The 17,958-nt window shown below is 47.3% G+C and overlaps 1 protein-coding gene across 5 annotated transcripts in view; it reads left to right on the top strand.

Moving 5' to 3' along the window:
* Slc39a11 (solute carrier family 39 member 11) overlaps positions 1 to 17,958 on the top strand; it is a 431,298-nt gene that overhangs the window by 284,831 nt on the left and 128,509 nt on the right. For all 5 annotated transcript variants that reach the window (XM_040750017.1, XM_005069965.4, XM_040750015.1 and 2 more), the window contains exon 6: positions 10,349 to 10,519. In XM_040750017.1, the coding sequence (XP_040605951.1) occupies positions 10,349 to 10,519 (171 nt within the window). The remainder of the gene's footprint in view (positions 1 to 10,348; positions 10,520 to 17,958) is intronic.

Genomic DNA, 17,958 nt, shown 5'->3' with positions numbered 1-17,958 from the left:
ATGCAGGGAAGGGTCAGGCATGGGCCCGGCCAGTACGCGATGGGCACTAAAAGATAGGGTACCAATGGCAGGCCAAAGGGATGATGGTGTTCAGGTCTGGAGCTTGATGCTCTGGATGGAGTTAAATGGTGCTAGGAGTGGGGCATAGGAGGGAGTGGCTGGAATCTTGCGTGCTGGTCTACCGACCCTCCCCATCCCTTCTCCTGCGAGAGAACATTAGCAGGCCTGGTTTCTGATCTTCCGGGGGGTGGTGGGGGGGGGTGCTTTGCACCTTCTCGAACATCTCTTGTGGGCAGTCACAGCGAATTTGACCAAGATACGTGGTAGTTTGAATGAGATGTCCCACATACGTCTCAGACCTTTGAATACTTGGTCCCGTTGGTGGCGCTGTTTGGGGAGGATTAGGCAGTGTGGTCTTGCTGGAGGAAGCGTGTCACTGAGGCCAGGTAGGGCAGTTTCAAGTATACTCTCTCGGTTTCCAGTTGCGAGCCTCCGGCTCTCGGCTGCTGGCTCCCACTGCTGTGTCTGCCTGTTGCTGTCCCTGCCATTATGGACTGTAACCCTCTGGATCTGTAAGCCCCAACTAAACCCTTGTCTTTAGATGTGGCCATGGTTATGGGGTTTTTTTCACAACTGCAGAGAAGTGATTATTACAAAGTGCTTAATGGCTTTGACTGTCCAGAGGACAGCATTCCACATGTGGACTGGAGCATAGTCGGGGATAGAGACAGTGTCCAAGAATGGCTTGTCACTGGGCAGTCTGAAATGGTAATTCTCAAGTCTGTCCATGTTCTCGGTTGAGGCCCCCCTTCCCAGATGGCTCCAGCTTGTGTCAAACTGACAGAAGCAAAACAAAACCAGCCAACCAGCACTAGCATAGCTTTTTACATACGTGATGGGGATTTGGACTTAGGTCCTCATGGGTGTGTGACAGGCACTTTACCAACTGAATCCCCCCAGCCCTGCAAGGACTTTTGGATGGGCCCTCTGGAGTAAGCAGTGGTCTTGTTTGTATGCGGGGGCTCGTGTACTGGGCAGCCTGGTTCAGGGTGGGCGTCTCTGAAGCCCAACCAGGATTTATTTTTGAGCTCATAATTAAGTTTCCAGGAGTGAATCCAGGTCCACGAGATGACTACTTGTCCCTTTACCATAGAACAGCTGATCTGATAGATGGGCTTTTAATATTACTGGATATTTTGCTTCTATTGCTTGAGAGTAGAAATGATTTTACCTGGATCCTTGGAATGAGGAACATTTTAGTGGGTGGTTTGCTTAATGCAGGAGAAATCTTTGCTAATAGTAAGCCTGCCTCTTCTGCAGCTGTACATTTAATTTCTGCCAATTATGCGGACCCATTTGCTTATTCATAAGTGTTCAAGGTACAGCTGGGGCGGCTTTTGGTGTCTGTCAAAACATGCACTGCCTGAGAAGACCAGGAAATCGACTGAACCGCCTTACAATGGCGGCTTCTGACTGCTGATCATCATGCAGCCGGTGCTTGTTGGAGTGATAAATGGAAATACCCTTTGTAGCTAAGAAGGTTGTAAATAAACTTCTGGTTGTGTTTCTTAACCTCCAGGGTGGGGCCCACATGTCTCTCTCCCTAGAGGTCAGTAACAAAGCGTGACAAATAACTCCCATACTGGTCCCATGAAGTTTCCTTAGTCTCCAGTGGAATCTTTTCCGGCCTGGAGCCCTGAAAGGCACAGGCAGAACACTGTTAATAGGCTCCAGACAGGCAAGTGTCTGCCTGCTCCACGTAGAATGTGATTAGTTTCCCACCCTCGTTCCTCACAGGGCCTGGGTCCTTGGCTGGGCACAGTTCACAGTGTCAGAGAAGATGCAGTGCGCTGGCCTGGGGAGGAGCTGCTCAAGCATACGGACCTGAGTCCTCATCCTGAGAAAAGCCAGATGCTGCAGCCTGTGCCTAGAACCCCAGAACTCGGGGCTGAGGGGACAGAGGCAGCAGAATCTCAGGGATGCAGTGGCCAGCCAGTCTAGCCAAAACACTGAGCCTCAGGCCCAGAGGCCCTGTCACAAAATAAATAAAAAGGCTGGAAAATAAAAAGGATTGAGGAAGAGAACCGACATCAACCTCTGCTGTCCACAGTCTCCTGTGTGAGTACACACACACACACACACATACACACACACACACACACACACACGGGCACACACACACACGGGCACACACACTCGCAGGCACACCTGCACACTCACATATAAGCTCACACATGTTAAGCACATACACCCACATGCATATACTGTGGTGAGTGCATGCATGTACACACACACACATACACACAATTAAAAATACAGTGTGTCTAAATTCAAATTTCAAAAATAATTTTTGGTATGACTGTTTTCCCATGCAATGCTTAGGTTATACTTAACACAAACAAATTCTTAATCTGAAATTCATGCAGATCCAGTCACCTGCTTTTTATTTTCTGTGCCTGGAATCATTAGCAGGGGCCCAGTTCACAGTGGGTTTTCTTTAGGTATTGTTTGCGGAAGTGCCGTGACTCTTACGAGGATCCTGGGGCAGCTGTTGGGAGTGGGGCAGGAAGCCGAGGGAAGTGAGGGATCCCCACACCCCCCTCTACTTCCAGAAAGAGTGGCGTCTCAATATTGAGAGAGAAAATGGCCAGAGGTGATGAACTTCCAGTGGCACATTGTCATAAGTAAAGTAGATACAGTATTTTAGAAAAGATACGGTAGGATCTCCAGAAAGTTCCAAAGGAGCCAAAAACAAGTCCAGACAGTTTTTTGGCTGTCTCCCTTGGCCATGTGGATGCAGATGTCTGGTGTAATACCGACACCCACTGCTGCCAGGCAGGCCTCATCAGTCATTGACAAACATAAATGGATCACGGGAAAATTACCTGCCCGTGAGGAATTAGCCAATCCCGTGATAATTACTTAAAGAGGCCTCTTTTGGGCTGAGGGCATCTCATAAAAGAGGAATGAAATGTGGCAAACGATGGGCCATTCTACTTACAGTCAAAGAGATACAAATTAAGGGAAATACCATATCCTCTATCCCATAAATGAATGCACTATTAAGAAATACCCAGTATCAACTGAGATCTGGCCAATGAGATTGACAAAGTGTTGCTCACAGTGGTGTCTATGGCCCCTCCCAAATTTCTGACCATTTGCATAGGTTAGTGTTTGTAGTAATATTTAATAAGGAAGCAATTGGAAAGCAGCCCCAGTGCCCAGTGGTATGAGAAACTCTGGACTAATCTGTATTGCTTGGCAATGCCTGAAAGGTATTTGATCCCAAGAGGAAGTGCTTCTGCTATGTTTAGTGGGAGAAAAGAGCATCCCACCATCATATAAGACGGTATTTCAGCCCAGTGTGACCACATTAGGGTGTGCGGCAGGAAATACATTAAACTCTGTTGTTACTTTTTAGTCAGTGAAATCATGGTGGCTTGCATCGTTTTCTGTGTACTTGGTCGGTTTCCCACGGTTCCTTTAGCATGCATTTGTAATTTCATGGCCAGAAACATGATCATAGATGGGGATATTTTGTGTCAGGTGTACGACCCCATGACAAAGTAGATAGACAGAGCCCAGTCCTGTTGTGGCCCCTTCAACTCATAGCTGCGTTCAATTGATGAGGCTTAATGGATGTTCTGACGTTGGTTTTTATGCCAGAACCCACATTTGTATCTCTCCCTTGTCAGCTCAAAGGGCTCTGTAAGATTGGAGGACACCGTTGATGCATTGTCTGTCAAGACTCAATGAAGTAAGAGGATTTGCTGGGCAGAGATGCCCATAGTGTCCTTCCCTCTTTACTGTTCTCTTGACAAACGACAGGCCAAGTTTATTGCCACTGTACGGCTGACCCACATGTCATGCCTGACAGTTGGGCCACAGCTCAAATGCTTAACTTGTTCCAAAGGTAGTCATTCAGCAAAAGTACTATCAAGTCAAAAATCATCCCCGCGGAAATCCTTTTCCTCTCTTAAGCCTTCTGGACTCGGGTCCCCAGAAGATCAAAAGTCAAGATGTGACTTTTGGTTTTGTCCCCATCTTATTGAAGCCACCTCCTTTTCTACAAATTCGAGGTCAAAATCAGTTTGAAGAAGCAGCGGCAAAGAGAGTGGAAAGGGAAACTGGAGGAATGCTTTCTTATCTGTTTATTTTTATTCTTTTATTTCCGTGTGCGTGTCTAGGGGTGTGTATATGCACGTGTGAGTGCAGTTGCCCATAGAGTCCGGAAGGGTGTGTGCGTCCCCTGGAGTTTAAGTTACAGGTCATGGTGAGCTGTGTGACATGGGCTCTGAGAACCAAAGTGTCGAAGAACAGCAAGTGCTGTCGTTGCTAAGCCAGCTCTCCAGCCCTTTCCTATTTGTTTTTAAATGCTTATGGGTATACACTTGTCTTTGCATGTGTAAAATGCTCAGAGGTTAGGCTTCCCTGCAGTTCAGGGCTAGGAAGCCAGTCTCTGGCCATGAGTTTTATAACCAAGCATGCAAGAGACTTTCCCATCTGCGTGTGAAGATTCTCCCTAACTTGAGTGAGACTCCTTCTCCATGCACTGCTCTTGGTTACTGGGACAGGGCCAGCTCTGTTACCGGTTTCACTGATACACATGGTCCATGAAATTAAAGGTGTGGTGCATCATGTCACACAGAAAAGGTCTTTTCCCAGGTCAGGTGCCCATTCCAGATGGGAAGGAACAGAAAAAATGTGACTCCCTGTGGCAGGAGATGGCTACTACAACTTCTAGTTACTCAAAAAAAGCAAAATAGCTTGAATTTAAAAGAAATAATTGGCCTGCAACTAAGCAAAAATCCCTACAACCATTTAACAAAGAATCACAGAGAAAATGCTCCCGTAGTCTTAAGTGCAACAGCAGACTATAAAACCAGGCCATGGACTGTGTTGTGCGTTTTGAGAGCCAGCCACTATATCACATGCTCCCATAATTCAATTGTTGGAACCGTCTCATTATGTACATATGATCAAGTACTGACATTTTACAACAAGGAAACTGGGCACAGTGGCAGCATTTGCTGAGTGAAGCTAATACATACCCGAATGGGGTGGTCTGAATGAGAATGGCCCCCGAGGCTCATCTGTTTGAATACTCTGTCGTCAGTTGGTAGAACTATTTAGGAAGGATTAGGAGGCGTGACCTCGTTGGAGGAGGTGCATCACTGGGGCCTGGCTTTGTTCGTTCTCAGAAGACTCCTGCCATTCCTAGTGTGCCCTCTGCCTCCTGCTTGTGGTGGTTTGAGATGTGAGCTGTCCCTGCCTTCCCGCCTTCATTCCACCATCGTAAACCCTAACCTTCTGGAACTGTCAGCCCAATGAAATGCTTTCTTTCATAAGCTGCCTTGGCCATGGTGTTTTATCTCACCAGCAGAAGAGTAAGCAATACACTGGCAGAGCTGTGGTCCCATGGCAGCCCCTGGGATCCTCTCATCCATTCTCCTTACAGTGACACAGCGCTGACTCCGGCTATGCAGGAAGACAGAATCCACAGTCGTGAGTGGGACAAGGGGCTGGGGGCATACAGATGGAAGAAACTGCGTTGGGCTAGAGGCATCTTTTCTGACACATGCTCTGTACTGTAATTATGTAGAATGTGCAGTGTCCATGTCTGTACATGCTTGTGTGTGTATATGTGTGTATGTGAAGGCCACATGTTGACATGTCGCTCTCCAGTTGCTCTCCACCCTATTTTTTGAGACAGGGACTCTCATTAAATCTGGAGCTCATTGGTTCAACTAGGCTGGCTGGTTGGTGAGCCTGGAGATCCCCCTCAACACTGGTTACAGACACATGCTGCCCACCCACCTTTAATTCTTTTTATTTTTATAAACACACACAGAGAACATGGAAGGAAAAGATCCACTAATATCCACCCTTCCTTATTGTTTTCAGAGAATCAATTAGGAACAGCTATAAATAAGCATTGTAGCAGGGCTTTCTAAGAATTGGGTTCTGAGGGCTGGAGAGACAGATCAGCAATTAAAGCGTTCTCACTGCTCTTGCAGAGGACCTGGGTATAGTTCCCAACCCACATGATGGCTCACAACCATCTGGAGCTCTGGTTTAGAGGGAAACAAGGCCCTATTGTGGCTCTCATGGGCACTGTGTACACATGGTACACACACATACATGCAGGTAGGACATTCACACACACATGCATGTGTGTGCTTGTATGTGTGCAGATATGCATGTGGAGAGGTCAGAGGACAACTATGTGTTTTCGTCCTTACTTTTTGAGACAGGCTTTCTCTTTGACCTGGAGCTCCAGCAATATTCTAGGAATCTCTTTATCTTCATGTCCCATCATGCCCTCACTAGGATTACGGGTATCTGCTGGGTTTGAATTTTTTCAGTTACGTTTATATAATTTAGTGTGTTTGGTGTGTGTACACATGCGTGCACTCAAACACATATGCTATGGTCAGTATTTGGAGGTCAGAGAACAGCTTTTGGAAGTTGGTTCACTCCTTCTACCATGTAGGTCCCAGGAGTCAAACATGGCAGCCATATTTCAGCCTCTGGCCAGATTTTTCCAAGGCTTCTAGGGATCTGAACTCAGGTCTTCACACGTGCAAAGTGATTTGCTGTACTGAGTGAGCTGTCATCTCCCCAGGCCTCTTCTTCCATACTTGGGATTTGCACGTCAGTGCTGTTCATACGCACACAAGTACATAGTCACTAAATGTAGGAAGAGATCACGTACCCACAGCACTGACCACGCCCCCTTGGGGTGTGGTCATAGGTATGTGGGAGAATCAGGAATAAAAGAAGGTACAGGGTGGGCTCTTGCTCTCTCTTGGATCACAGCCGAGGTTCGGGGACCATAGAGCCATAGATTTTTCATGTAAGTTACTTCTCTCTATCTTAATAAATGTACAACTACCTTTTCCTGGCATCCTTGGTATGACTCGTTTCCATTCCCAACTCTATATCCCTGTACTGTGCTTTGTAACAGGGTTTTGAAACAGAGACTTTTCTCAGGGATTTGAAGCTGTGTGCACTCAGTAGGTAAGACTCTGCCTGCTGTGTTATCTTAATGAACTCATCTCCAGCGAGATCTGGGGCTTTTATTACACTCTCTCATGGCTGGTGATCTGTTGATTAGCATTGCTGTATTCATTGGAGGCCTGAGATTCCATCACTGGGCCCATTTGATTCCACAAGTCACCCTCTCTCAGGGACCGCAGAGCATCTGTGTCCTCGGGTGGCCGGGCCCATGGGCTGTGAAAGAAGAGGCTAGCTCCAAATCCACCTCCCTAGATGTGTCTTGAATCCTTGAGGACACAGTGAGGCTTCCAGACCATCTGTGCATGTTTGGCTGCAGAGCGGATTGTGACTTCCATTGTGCTTTTGAAAGCGCTGCTCAAGATGGCTCAACGCCACCATAGAGAGGACTTCAGGGTTTGTCGTGTTGTAATGGCAGCTGTGTCCAGGCAGCAGAGAGTTTGTTCAGCTCATGGCTGCAGGTTTGTGCCCTCCAGGTGTCACCTATGGACGCGCAGGGACATGAGAATCCCCGGAAAAGAAGACAGGGAAGCAGGTGCTAGACTCGTGGTCAGCACTCAAGTGTCTCATGATGTCTCTAGGCTGCGAGCTTGGAATTCTGGGGACTCCCGGACCAGGCTGTGCAGTCCAAGTCATCCAGATGTTATCAACTTAAGATGTATGAGCACTTCCACCTCATGCACCCAGAAACACCTGTGCATTCGTTCAGGAAGCTTCCCTTAATGTGTCCGACAGTAAAGATGGGATCAAGGGTCAGTAACGAGTGTGCAGTAACACATTTACATGTGTGTGCGTACACACACACACATACACACACACACACACACACACACACACACACATACACACCAGCCTGGATGGAATGCCAAGGGTTGCCTATGAAGAGCTGCGGGATGCCACATTCCCTGTGAGTCATGCCCTGTGGAGAATCAGTTAAAGGTTCTCCTTCCCTTCCCCCCTTTCATTCTCGTTCCCTGCTCTCCCTGCCATGCCCTCCTTTCTTCCTTTCTCTCTGCTCCCTTTTCTTTCTCATTTTAAAAGGATTTTTTTCTTTAATTGCATGCATGTGTGTCTGTCTGTGTGAGTGTAGTTGCCTGCAGAGGCCAGAGGAGGACATTGGATCCCCAGGAGCTGGGGTTACAGGAGGTTGTTAGCCACTTGATATGGGTACTGGGAACCTCACTTGAGTTCTTTCAACTGCTAAGCCATCTCTTCACCCCATGGGACTTTGGAGTCAGCATCCCAAAAGTTGAGACAAACTATGCTAGCCTGGTGTGACAAAGAAGGCATTAGATGAGATACATACACACACACACACACACACACACACACACACACACACACACACACACACACACACAATGAAGGGCCAGGAGACCCCAGCAGAAACAACAAATGTTGTTTCTATTTCAATAAAGGGCCAGGAGACCCCATAGGTATTCGTTGTTTCCATTTTAAACGTTATTCCTTTATTTTTAGTATGTGACTGGTGGGGCGGGGCACACAGGCCACAGCATGGTGGTCAGAGACGGCTGGCAGGAGTCAGGTCTCTGCTTCCGCTGTGGGTTCTAGATACCAGATTCCGGTTTCCGGGCTTGATTGGCAAGTGCTTTTTAGACGCTGAACCATTCCACCAGCGCCTTGTTTCCTGAACTGGATTTGAGGAAGTTCTGCTTCCATCTTCATAGAAGGGATTTCCCACTTTTAGAAGGAAGTTCTCTGAGTGGAGATGGGAAGGAAGACTGTTGAGGGTCCCTGTCACCATCAGTCAAGAGCATGGACTATAGTGTCACGCCCAGAGTCCCAGAGTGTCAAGCTTCCGCCATCTCCCACAGTCAAGGATGGCCACGCATCTAAAAATACCATTGAGGGAACAGTCTAAGAAACAACAGCACTCTAGTCTAAACTAGAGGAATTTTATTTTGAGACAGAATCTTTTATGTATTCTCCTGTCTCGGCCTCCCAAGACTGGAAATTGGGTTCTGAGCCATGGAATTGATAAAGTGTGGAGTTTTCAGATGATTAGTGTAGGAAACTCAGCCCCTTCAGGATTTGGGCTGCTATGTATTTCTGTCTGTCTGTCTGTCTGTCTGTCTGTCTGTCTTCTCTCTTTGGCTATGTGCATGCCTGTCTCTGCTTACTGGGCATATTGCTTCCTTCTGTCTATCTGATACAGCTGCTTTTAAACCATGGTTAGCTTCATGCCTGCAAGTCACCCTGCATCCTAGGAGAGGGAATCTTATTGGCTGATCCTGACATCTGAGTTGTTCCCCTTGAGTCTCAGGGTGACCAGGAGTAGGGTCACATACATAATTCTGGAGGGTTCTTGGAGAAAGGGAACATGTTACGGACAACACCAATCCACACATTCCCGGGCACAACCGCGTGTTCTCTTGTTGAATCATCACAAACCTTTGTCACATCCTTGCTTGGTTCCAGGGATTGCGCTAACTGGAGTAGTGAGGGAATGAAGAAATGACAAACACACAGACATGTCCACATAGAAAAGCTGGTGGGATGGGCTCTCGGTGGAGAAGCCGCAGCACCCCAGAAACTCAGTGTGTTTATTGTATAGAGCTGTACAGAGTGAAAGGTTATCATATACAGTTGGACAAGGAGGCAGGGTTATTATATATTGCTGGACAAGGAGGCAGGGTTATCATACACTGCTGGACAAGGAGGCAGGGTTATCATATACTGCTGGACAAGGAGGCAGGGTTATCATATACTGCTGGACAAGGAGGCAGGGTTATCATATACTGCTGGACAAGGAGGCAGGGTTATCATATACTGCTGGACAAGGAGGTGGAGTTACTATATGCAGCTGAACTCTCATGGGGCTGAAATGATGGTACTTGACATGACCAGTGCCTGTGCCAACAACACACAGTCACCCAGGACATCTCTCACTCCCTACGGCCCTGTAACCTCCAGAAAATGTTTCATTGCTGCATTGTTTAGTCAGGAAATACAGTACAGAGAGTGAAAACCCCTGGTTAGCACGCATCGCTCAGCTGGTGTGTGGCAGGGCTATGAAGTAAAAATGATAGCCTGATTCCATAATCTGCTCCTCATCAACCCTCAGCATCCTTCTCCTTACGTGGCCATTTTTATCCTTCTTTGAGCTCAGACTCCAGGCACAGAGTGTCTGGTTCCCAAGTCCTTGCTGAATGACTGTCCCAGGGAGTGCCTGAGCCACCAAGAGGAGACGCTTCATGGCAGTCTGGATGTAGAGTCCCTGGCTTTGAGGCTTCCTCTTGCTGCTGCTGCCTGCCCAGGAGTCAGAGTGAACGCTTTTATAGCCCCCCCTCTCTCTGTTCTTTTTACACAGACAAGAGCGAGAATGGCGAGGTATACCAGAGGAAGAAGGTGGCAGCCGCTGGCCTCCCAGAGGGCACTGCTCCCTCAGGGCCTGTGCAAGGGAACCCAGGGCAGCCTGGGGTCAGCAGTTGGAGGAGGATCGCTCTGCTCATCCTGGCCATCACCTTACATAACGTTCCAGGTGAGAACTGGTCCTGGGGCTGTCTGCCACCTGCCTGAGGGTTGAGCCATTGTCCACACAGCTATGCAGTTGGTAGTGACATGAGTCCTATTTGGAGGGGAGTGGAGGCCATTCTATGCTGTGGGTGATTCATTCTAGAATGATCTTTGCATGTTCCATCTCCCCATTCCAGTTACTTTAAGCAACCTCTGTTATTTTGACCCAGGAGTCCCTTTCTTTACATATTTGGTACCAGGTACATAATCACGTGGAACATAATTCTGTACCACCCATGATTCTGGGATAGAGGGAGCCTCCTGGAAGTGCAGGATGTCTCCAGTTCTGACTGATGCTGTTAAGGATGTAGGGAATTCAGGGGCTCGGGAGATAGTTCACAGTGAAGTGTCTGCTGTGCAAGTGATGGTTTCATCCACAAAATCCAAGGCAAAAAGCTGGATATGGTGGTGACATGTGCCCATCATCTCGGCACCGGGGAGGTGGGAACAGGAGGATCCCCGGGACTTGCTGGTCGGCCAAACTATTTATTTGGTGAGTTCCAGGCCAGGAAAAGACCCTGCCACCAAAAATTAGGTGGACAGAGCTGAGGAATAACACCAAAGGTTGATTTATAGCTTTTTACATAATACACACACACACACACCTGTACACAAACATGCACACCCACAAACAAACATGCACCCCACTGCACACGTATACAAAAAAAAGACAGTATGGAATTCTGCCTTGATTAACATTCATACTTCACTCGCATGTTTTCTTTGTAGGAACCTTTTCCTATTACAGATCTTTTCCTATTACAGAATAACTTTTTTGAAGGCTTGGGATTTAATTTTATGGGGGAACACTTACTGGTGCTTGATTTAAAAGGCAATACTTCTTTTAAAAACAATGAGAAGACACAGGTAAGCATAAAATAAAAACAATAAGGCTACTACAAAAAATAAATTAGTGAAGGATCTGGAGCTACTAGGGACACACTGTAGACCTCTAGTTCTGTCGCCCACTGATGAGTTTATCTCCAAATACTGTTTGGTTTTCTCATGGGTGAAATGGTTTCTTCTGAGAAAAACAGCCATTAGCTATATTCAGACCCTCTGAGCATTTGATAGATGGGGGTCATTGTGTGGACTAGGTTCCTTGGGTCTTCCAACCATGACTTTTTCAGTCTTGAGCTCTTAATTGTTCCCATCCATCTTTTGCTGAAAGTTGAGCATGCTCAGTCATGGTCCCTGGGGGCTGTCAGAGGTGATTTGTTTTACAGACCCACTCAGAGTTCATAGATCCTGTCTGTTGTCTGTGACAGGAGCAGCACAGCCAGCCATGACTCACTAAGGTGACAAAGTTTCTCTCTTAAGGCTCATGGAGATATGACTCTGCTGTTTCCTGGCATTGGTTTTGTAGAAACAGAGAACACAGCAGGGATGAAATCATTCCTCTGGAGAACTAGTGCTCTCTTTTTTGTGCAAAGACGACACTGTGTGTAGCCTTGTCTGTGTTATTATATCTGGTATTCATGGAATCTGCCTAAAACACCAGGCACCAGGCCACTTTTAAGCTGGCCTCTTCCTCTGGGAGAAGAGAAACCTGTTTCTCTAGCACTTTCCATTGTAGTCACTGCAGTTTCTATTGTGTAATCATAGACAAGCTGCTTTTCTTAGAATTTTCCTCATTGCCCATCTCTCTCCCATTTCCTTCTCAGTGTTTCAGCCATCTCTGAGTCAGATGTGCACCTTCTTGGTTAACTTTCTAAAGCTCTCCACAGCGTGTCTTCCAATGGAGTCGCATATGAGACCCGACACACAGTGCCCAGAGCAGACCTAAGTGGGTTTGCACTGTTGGGGGCTCTGTCATACTCCCCACAGTATCTTAAATTGCCCACTGGAAATCTGAGGGCTCCTGAGTTTCCTCCCACCTGAAAAATACCAGTCATTGTCCCAGCACACTGGAAGGGAGAGGCAGGAAGATCCTTAGCTACACAGCAGGTTCGAGGCCAGCCTGAGTTACATGAGACCCAAATGAAAATAAATCACCTAACTCTGAAGTTCCCAGCAGGGTTCATTTCTCCTGCCTCTGGTTTCTGATTTAGTCTGAAGAGAATAACTCACCCACACTTCCTGTCAGTAACATGCCATCCTCTGACAAGTCATTTCCAGAGCTTGTCCAGCTCCAGCTGCCTTTGGAAAGGTCTCTTTTTTTTTAACGCCATCCTTTATGGTTTATTAAAAATTTAGGTGCAGCTTTGACCTTCTCCAAGACCCTGGGTTTTCAGATGGACTTTCCACAATGACTTAATGGATAATTGATTTTTTTTAACTTTTTGTCTTTGCTGGTTCAGTTTTGTACATCCTGAGGATGACATTTTGTTTAAAAATCTGTATCGTGATGAAGAAAAAAGAAAGGTTTGTTAATGGATGGCCTGGCTCCAGAGTGTTTGGGAGTGTGAGGACACACCCGAGGACACTTGAGTTAATGTGCCAAACCTGCATGAGAGGACAAATGAGTTTCCCAGCCTCTCCTTGACTCCAGTGAAGTTACAGACCTTTGTCAGTTACTTTTCATTACTTTGACAAAATACCTGAGAGAAACCAAATTAAAGGAAAAAAGGTTTACCTTGGCTCACGATTCCAGTCCCAGTCCCTTGGGCTTGAGGCAAGGCAGTGCCATCACAGCAGGCCTGTGTGGTATCTCCCCCTGATGTGACATGGACCATTATATATTTAGTTAGTTAAATCTGTGTGTTTCCCCTTGTTAGATGGGGCATCTCTCTCAAAGGTCACCGCCACATCCTTTATCAAGCCATGATCAGAGTGTGTTCTGGAGCTCTGACCTAGTCCATGGCCATTCTCCAATGCCAGGAAGGACAGTCTCACCTCCTCTCTAGGAGAGCAGAGGCTAACCAACAACTGAATGATCCATTCTCTTTCTGTGTTGGCTACCAGATGTGCTGTGTATGCGTGAGTGTGTGCGTGAGTGTGTGCGTGTGTGTGTGTGTGTGTGTGTGTGTGTGTGTGTGTGTGTGTGTGTGTTACAGAGGTTGATAATCGGATGCTTTTCTTGTTCAGTCTCCACCTTACTCTGAGGCAGCATCTCTCACCAGGACCTGGGGCCCAGTGATGAGGCTAGCCGGGCTAGCCTGTAAACCCCGGGGATCCACTCATGTCCATCTGCCCAGCTCTGAGGTTGCAGGTGCCCCACACACACACACCCAGCTTTTGCATGGATGCTGGGGTGAACAGCAGGTTCTCAGGCTTCCTCCCCTTCACACTTGAGGTTGACATGGAGACCCGCAGTGGAGCCTGCATGACTCGCTTCTCGTTGTCCTCTCCTTGCAGTCAAGAGCTGAGTTCGTTTTGACAGTTGTTGCTGTGATATAGAGACCTGAGGGCTGCTGTTTGTGTCTCCAGGACAGCACAGCGGTTGATTTTAATTATTTGGCTTGTCATCATTGCTAGTTTCTAATAATGACTTCAAAAGGAATGCTCGGGGCTTGAGTCAGAAGTGATTTGAGTTTCAGGGAACTCAAGAACAAATTTAGAAAACAAAATATTAAGGGTGGCAGGCTGTTCCTGAGGGTTAGGTTTATGACTAATTTTTATTTTCTTCATTCTTTTGTAAGATTTAGAATCAAACTTCCCTATGAAAACAAATATGATTACTTGTGATGAGATAAAAGTGGTTTGGGGAAGGGGATCTCCCCAAGTGAATTAAGCCCCCCAGAACCCCTGGTTCTCAACATACCACCAAAGTAGAGAAAGAAGTTATACAACAGGGAAAGTCTTATGTGAGCTAGCCTCGTGTCCTCTTATGATGGAGGCAGAAAAGGAAGTTGGAGTTTATGACAGAGATGATCTTATTTGGGCTAGCCTGGTATCCTTGCATGTGGTCTTTTTGTTTCTGTTGTTGTTAATACTGGAACTAATCTCATTCCCAAGGGCTTCATCCTTATGACTTTATGATCTCCCCCCTCCCCGACCCCAAGCTGTCTTCAAACACCATCCTTTACAGTTGCTTTGACAACTTTTTACTAACATAATGACTTAAAAAAAGAAAAAGATAAAGACCAGACTTATTCTCCTGCAGCTGTGGAGGTCAAAGGTCTTAAACCAGTGCTTAAGTTGTTAACGAGATGGATGCATCAGAGGCTCTCGGGGCAGGTTTCCGGAATCCATTCCTTGTTCCTCGCAGCTTCCACAGGCTGTCACCTCATCCATGTCCCGTTGTCTTCTCTGCTGGGTCTCATCTCCCCCTGCCACCTTCTTATTCGAATTCTTTGACTGCATGTAGAGCCTCTCTCCCCAGATAACTCTGGACAGTTAGGAATTGGATAGTTCTCTTTTGCTAAGAGGGCATCTGTAATAGGCTCAGGCACTAGGTGTTTCTGTAGTCCTCATTGGCTGGCCACAGAAAGCAAGACAATCATTGGAACACTGGCCGGAAACAATTGGCTTGAGTCTTCCTGGATTTTCGTCTTGTCCTGGGACCTCTGGTGGGCTCCAGCTCTGTCTTCTTTGTTCCCCCACCCCAGACTTCTTGTTTTCCACCCATCTGTTTAGGCTTCCAAATGACTCTACACACCTGCTGAGTGCATGCTGCAACTTATCTGGCTCTTACCCGGAGAGAGGGTGGGTGGGGTTCAGAAGACACGGTGTTTACCTGGCTTTTTCTCCTGTGTGTTCAGTGAGGGTGTGCGGCTGTGAGGGTGTGGGGATGTGGGGATGTGGGGGTGTATGGGTGCAGGGGTGAGGGGGCATGGGGCAAGGGGGTGCAGGGGTGATGGTGCCAGGGTACCTTGGGGACATCGCTGAATTCCCCACTTGCGTGCCACTGTAACCTCAGTACCTCAAAGAAACCCACTTCAGTGAGGAACAGATTTGGGGTTCAAAGGGAAGAAGACTTAGTTTTGGCCTACGGCTCCCATGGGTTTAGCTCATCACAGAGGGAGAAGGCATGGCGGACAGAGCACCTTGGTCTGTGGCATAGATGACAGGACCCAGGGACCGAGTACAAGTGTCCTGCTTCTTCTAGCTAGGCTTCACCTCCCCAGGCAGTGCCACCAGCTGGCATCAAGCACTCAAATCGCATGCAGGCTCGGACCACAGCAGTTCCCATCCCCATCGAATGGACCCCTTCTTCTGCTTGCCTGTTTAAATTAGCACCACGTCACCAATCAGGTGGCCACTCCACTTTTTGTGACAAGAGACACTCATGGTGAATGCACTCCTGGCTGTCTCCTACCTAAGGTAAAAGCATATTCAAGGGTTTTCTCCCCTTCCCGGAGAACATCACCATATGACATCCTTCTCCCATGATGCTCTGTTTTAAAGAAAGGGATTGCACAAGGCCCACTTGAAGATGTCTCTTACCCTCCCACCCAGAGGACACTGCTGCAGCTAATTTCTCTTTTTAAATTGAGAAAGAATCCACACACTGCAATACCCACCCTTTAGAGTAGACAAGAATCAAAGGTGTGTGATCATTGCACTGTCTGGTTCGTACATTCTCACCAGCCTGTAGAGAAATCACATAACCCGCAGCAATAGCTTCCCGGTCCCCCAGCTCTACCCACTTTCTATCCCAGTTTTCTCCCTCTGCTCTCCCATGGATGATGTCATGCACCAACTGTGTGGCCTGCTGCACTAGTTTCTTTCACTCGGTCCCTTTGCTTTATCGCATTTGTATTGGTTCTGCTTCTCCTTTAAGCCCAGAACGTTCTCCATTCTGTAACATGATGGTAACCGTCATCAATGGGACTGAGTCTGGAGACACACCTCAGGTTTCCAGGAAGGTTCCACTAGGTGGGGACACCTGCCTGGATAGAGACACCACCCTAAGGAGCGGGGACTGAATCACAAAAAGTGTGGGCTGAGCCCAGTGTCCATCTCTTTGCTGTGCCTAATTGTGGATGCAGTGTAGTCAGCTGCCTCCCAATCCTACCTCCCACCTGCCACGAAGGGCCATATCCTCTCAAGCCCCGTACCAAAATCAGCCATTGAGATGTTCCTGTCACAGCAACAAGAAAAGAAGTGGATGCGTGTCACTGGGCTTGCATTCACTGCCTCACGGGTATTTGGCTTCCTTCTGCCTTGTTCAGTGTTAAATAGGAGTGTGTGTTGATATGGGAAGTCCTGTGATTATGTCAATAAAGCACTGTTTGGCCAATAGGGAACTAAGATAGGTGGGACTAGGAGTCGAGGAGGACTCTGGGAAGGAGAAACACGAGACTCAAGATATAACGCCATGGGGTAGGAAGCCCGGAACTATTCTCTGGTAAGAGAAATACTTAGATTAGCAACTATGGGATAAATACTTAAGTCAGAGCTAGCCAGTAAGAAACAAGCAAGGCCAACAGCTTCATAATTAATATAGCCTCCTGTGTGTTTATTTGGGACTGATGCGGCTCTGCCCATCTGTGTGTGTGTGTGTGTGTGTGTGTGTGTGTGTGTGTGTGTGTGTGTGTGTACATATCTTCCTATTTACATAGCTTGGGGTTAGAACTACCATGTCACATGGAAACCTTTTCATTCTCTGAAGTCCATTGTTTCTCTTGTTAAGCTCCTCCCACTTTGTTCCCTGCCTCCAGTCTTATATGCTTTTAGTATGTTGTAACTCAGGACTGAGTTCAGCATCACTCAAGGAAGTACTGGCACTGGGGTGTCTGTGAGTCCCACGCTTTAAGAACTGATGCTACTGATCATGGCGTAGGGCACCGGCTTCTGTCTGCTTCAACTGTTCACATCGCCCCTGGGTGGCTTCAGAGGGTCAGCTTTCAGAACAAGCCCGGGGCTACAGCTTACACGAGAGTTACAGAGAACAGCATAGCATCTCATTTTCTTGGGACAAAGACTTCGTGGAACGTTATTATTAGATGCAGATTTTCTCAGGGAAAACATGACATCATCACTCTAAGTCACACTCTTCTTTCAGTCATTGGGGTCATTCTCAGCCATCAGTAGCTCGGGCCCAGCCCAAGGTGAGCACCACACACAACCGTGAATTATTGATGATAATCAAAGGTATTTACTAAGGCCTTGGAAGTGCTAGACACCACAGGAAGTATTCCGTGATTGTGTTTAGATATTTGTCCTCTTGAGTGAGACAGAGATGCAGAAGTTCCAAGATGGAGCCTAGGGCCAACCAGCCAGTCACTACAGGTGGGGTGCACTCTCTTTCAACCCTTCTCTCCTCCTACTTCAGCGAGCTCTGGGCTCTTTTCTGCTGATGGATGGCAAAACACTTCAGTTATTAAAAAAAAAAAGTTCAGAGAACACATTTTGCTTTTCTATTTTATTTCACTTTTTTAACAACATGAAATGTTAGCGTCTGTGGTACCAGCCGGGTGTGTTGAAGGACTTCTCGCTCCAGATGTCCTGGTCCACGTTCTGCACCAGGCCTGACAACCTGAATGGGAGGCCTCTGCCATATCCAGAGCTGTCACCGAG

This window comes from Mesocricetus auratus, unplaced genomic scaffold (genome assembly GCF_017639785.1).
Source record: "Mesocricetus auratus isolate SY011 unplaced genomic scaffold, BCM_Maur_2.0 Super-Scaffold_100007, whole genome shotgun sequence".
In the NCBI taxonomy this organism is placed as follows: domain Eukaryota; kingdom Metazoa; phylum Chordata; class Mammalia; order Rodentia; family Cricetidae; genus Mesocricetus; species Mesocricetus auratus.
The sequence above is the reverse complement of the archived record's forward strand: the minus strand, read 5'-3'. Positions and strand labels throughout refer to the sequence as shown.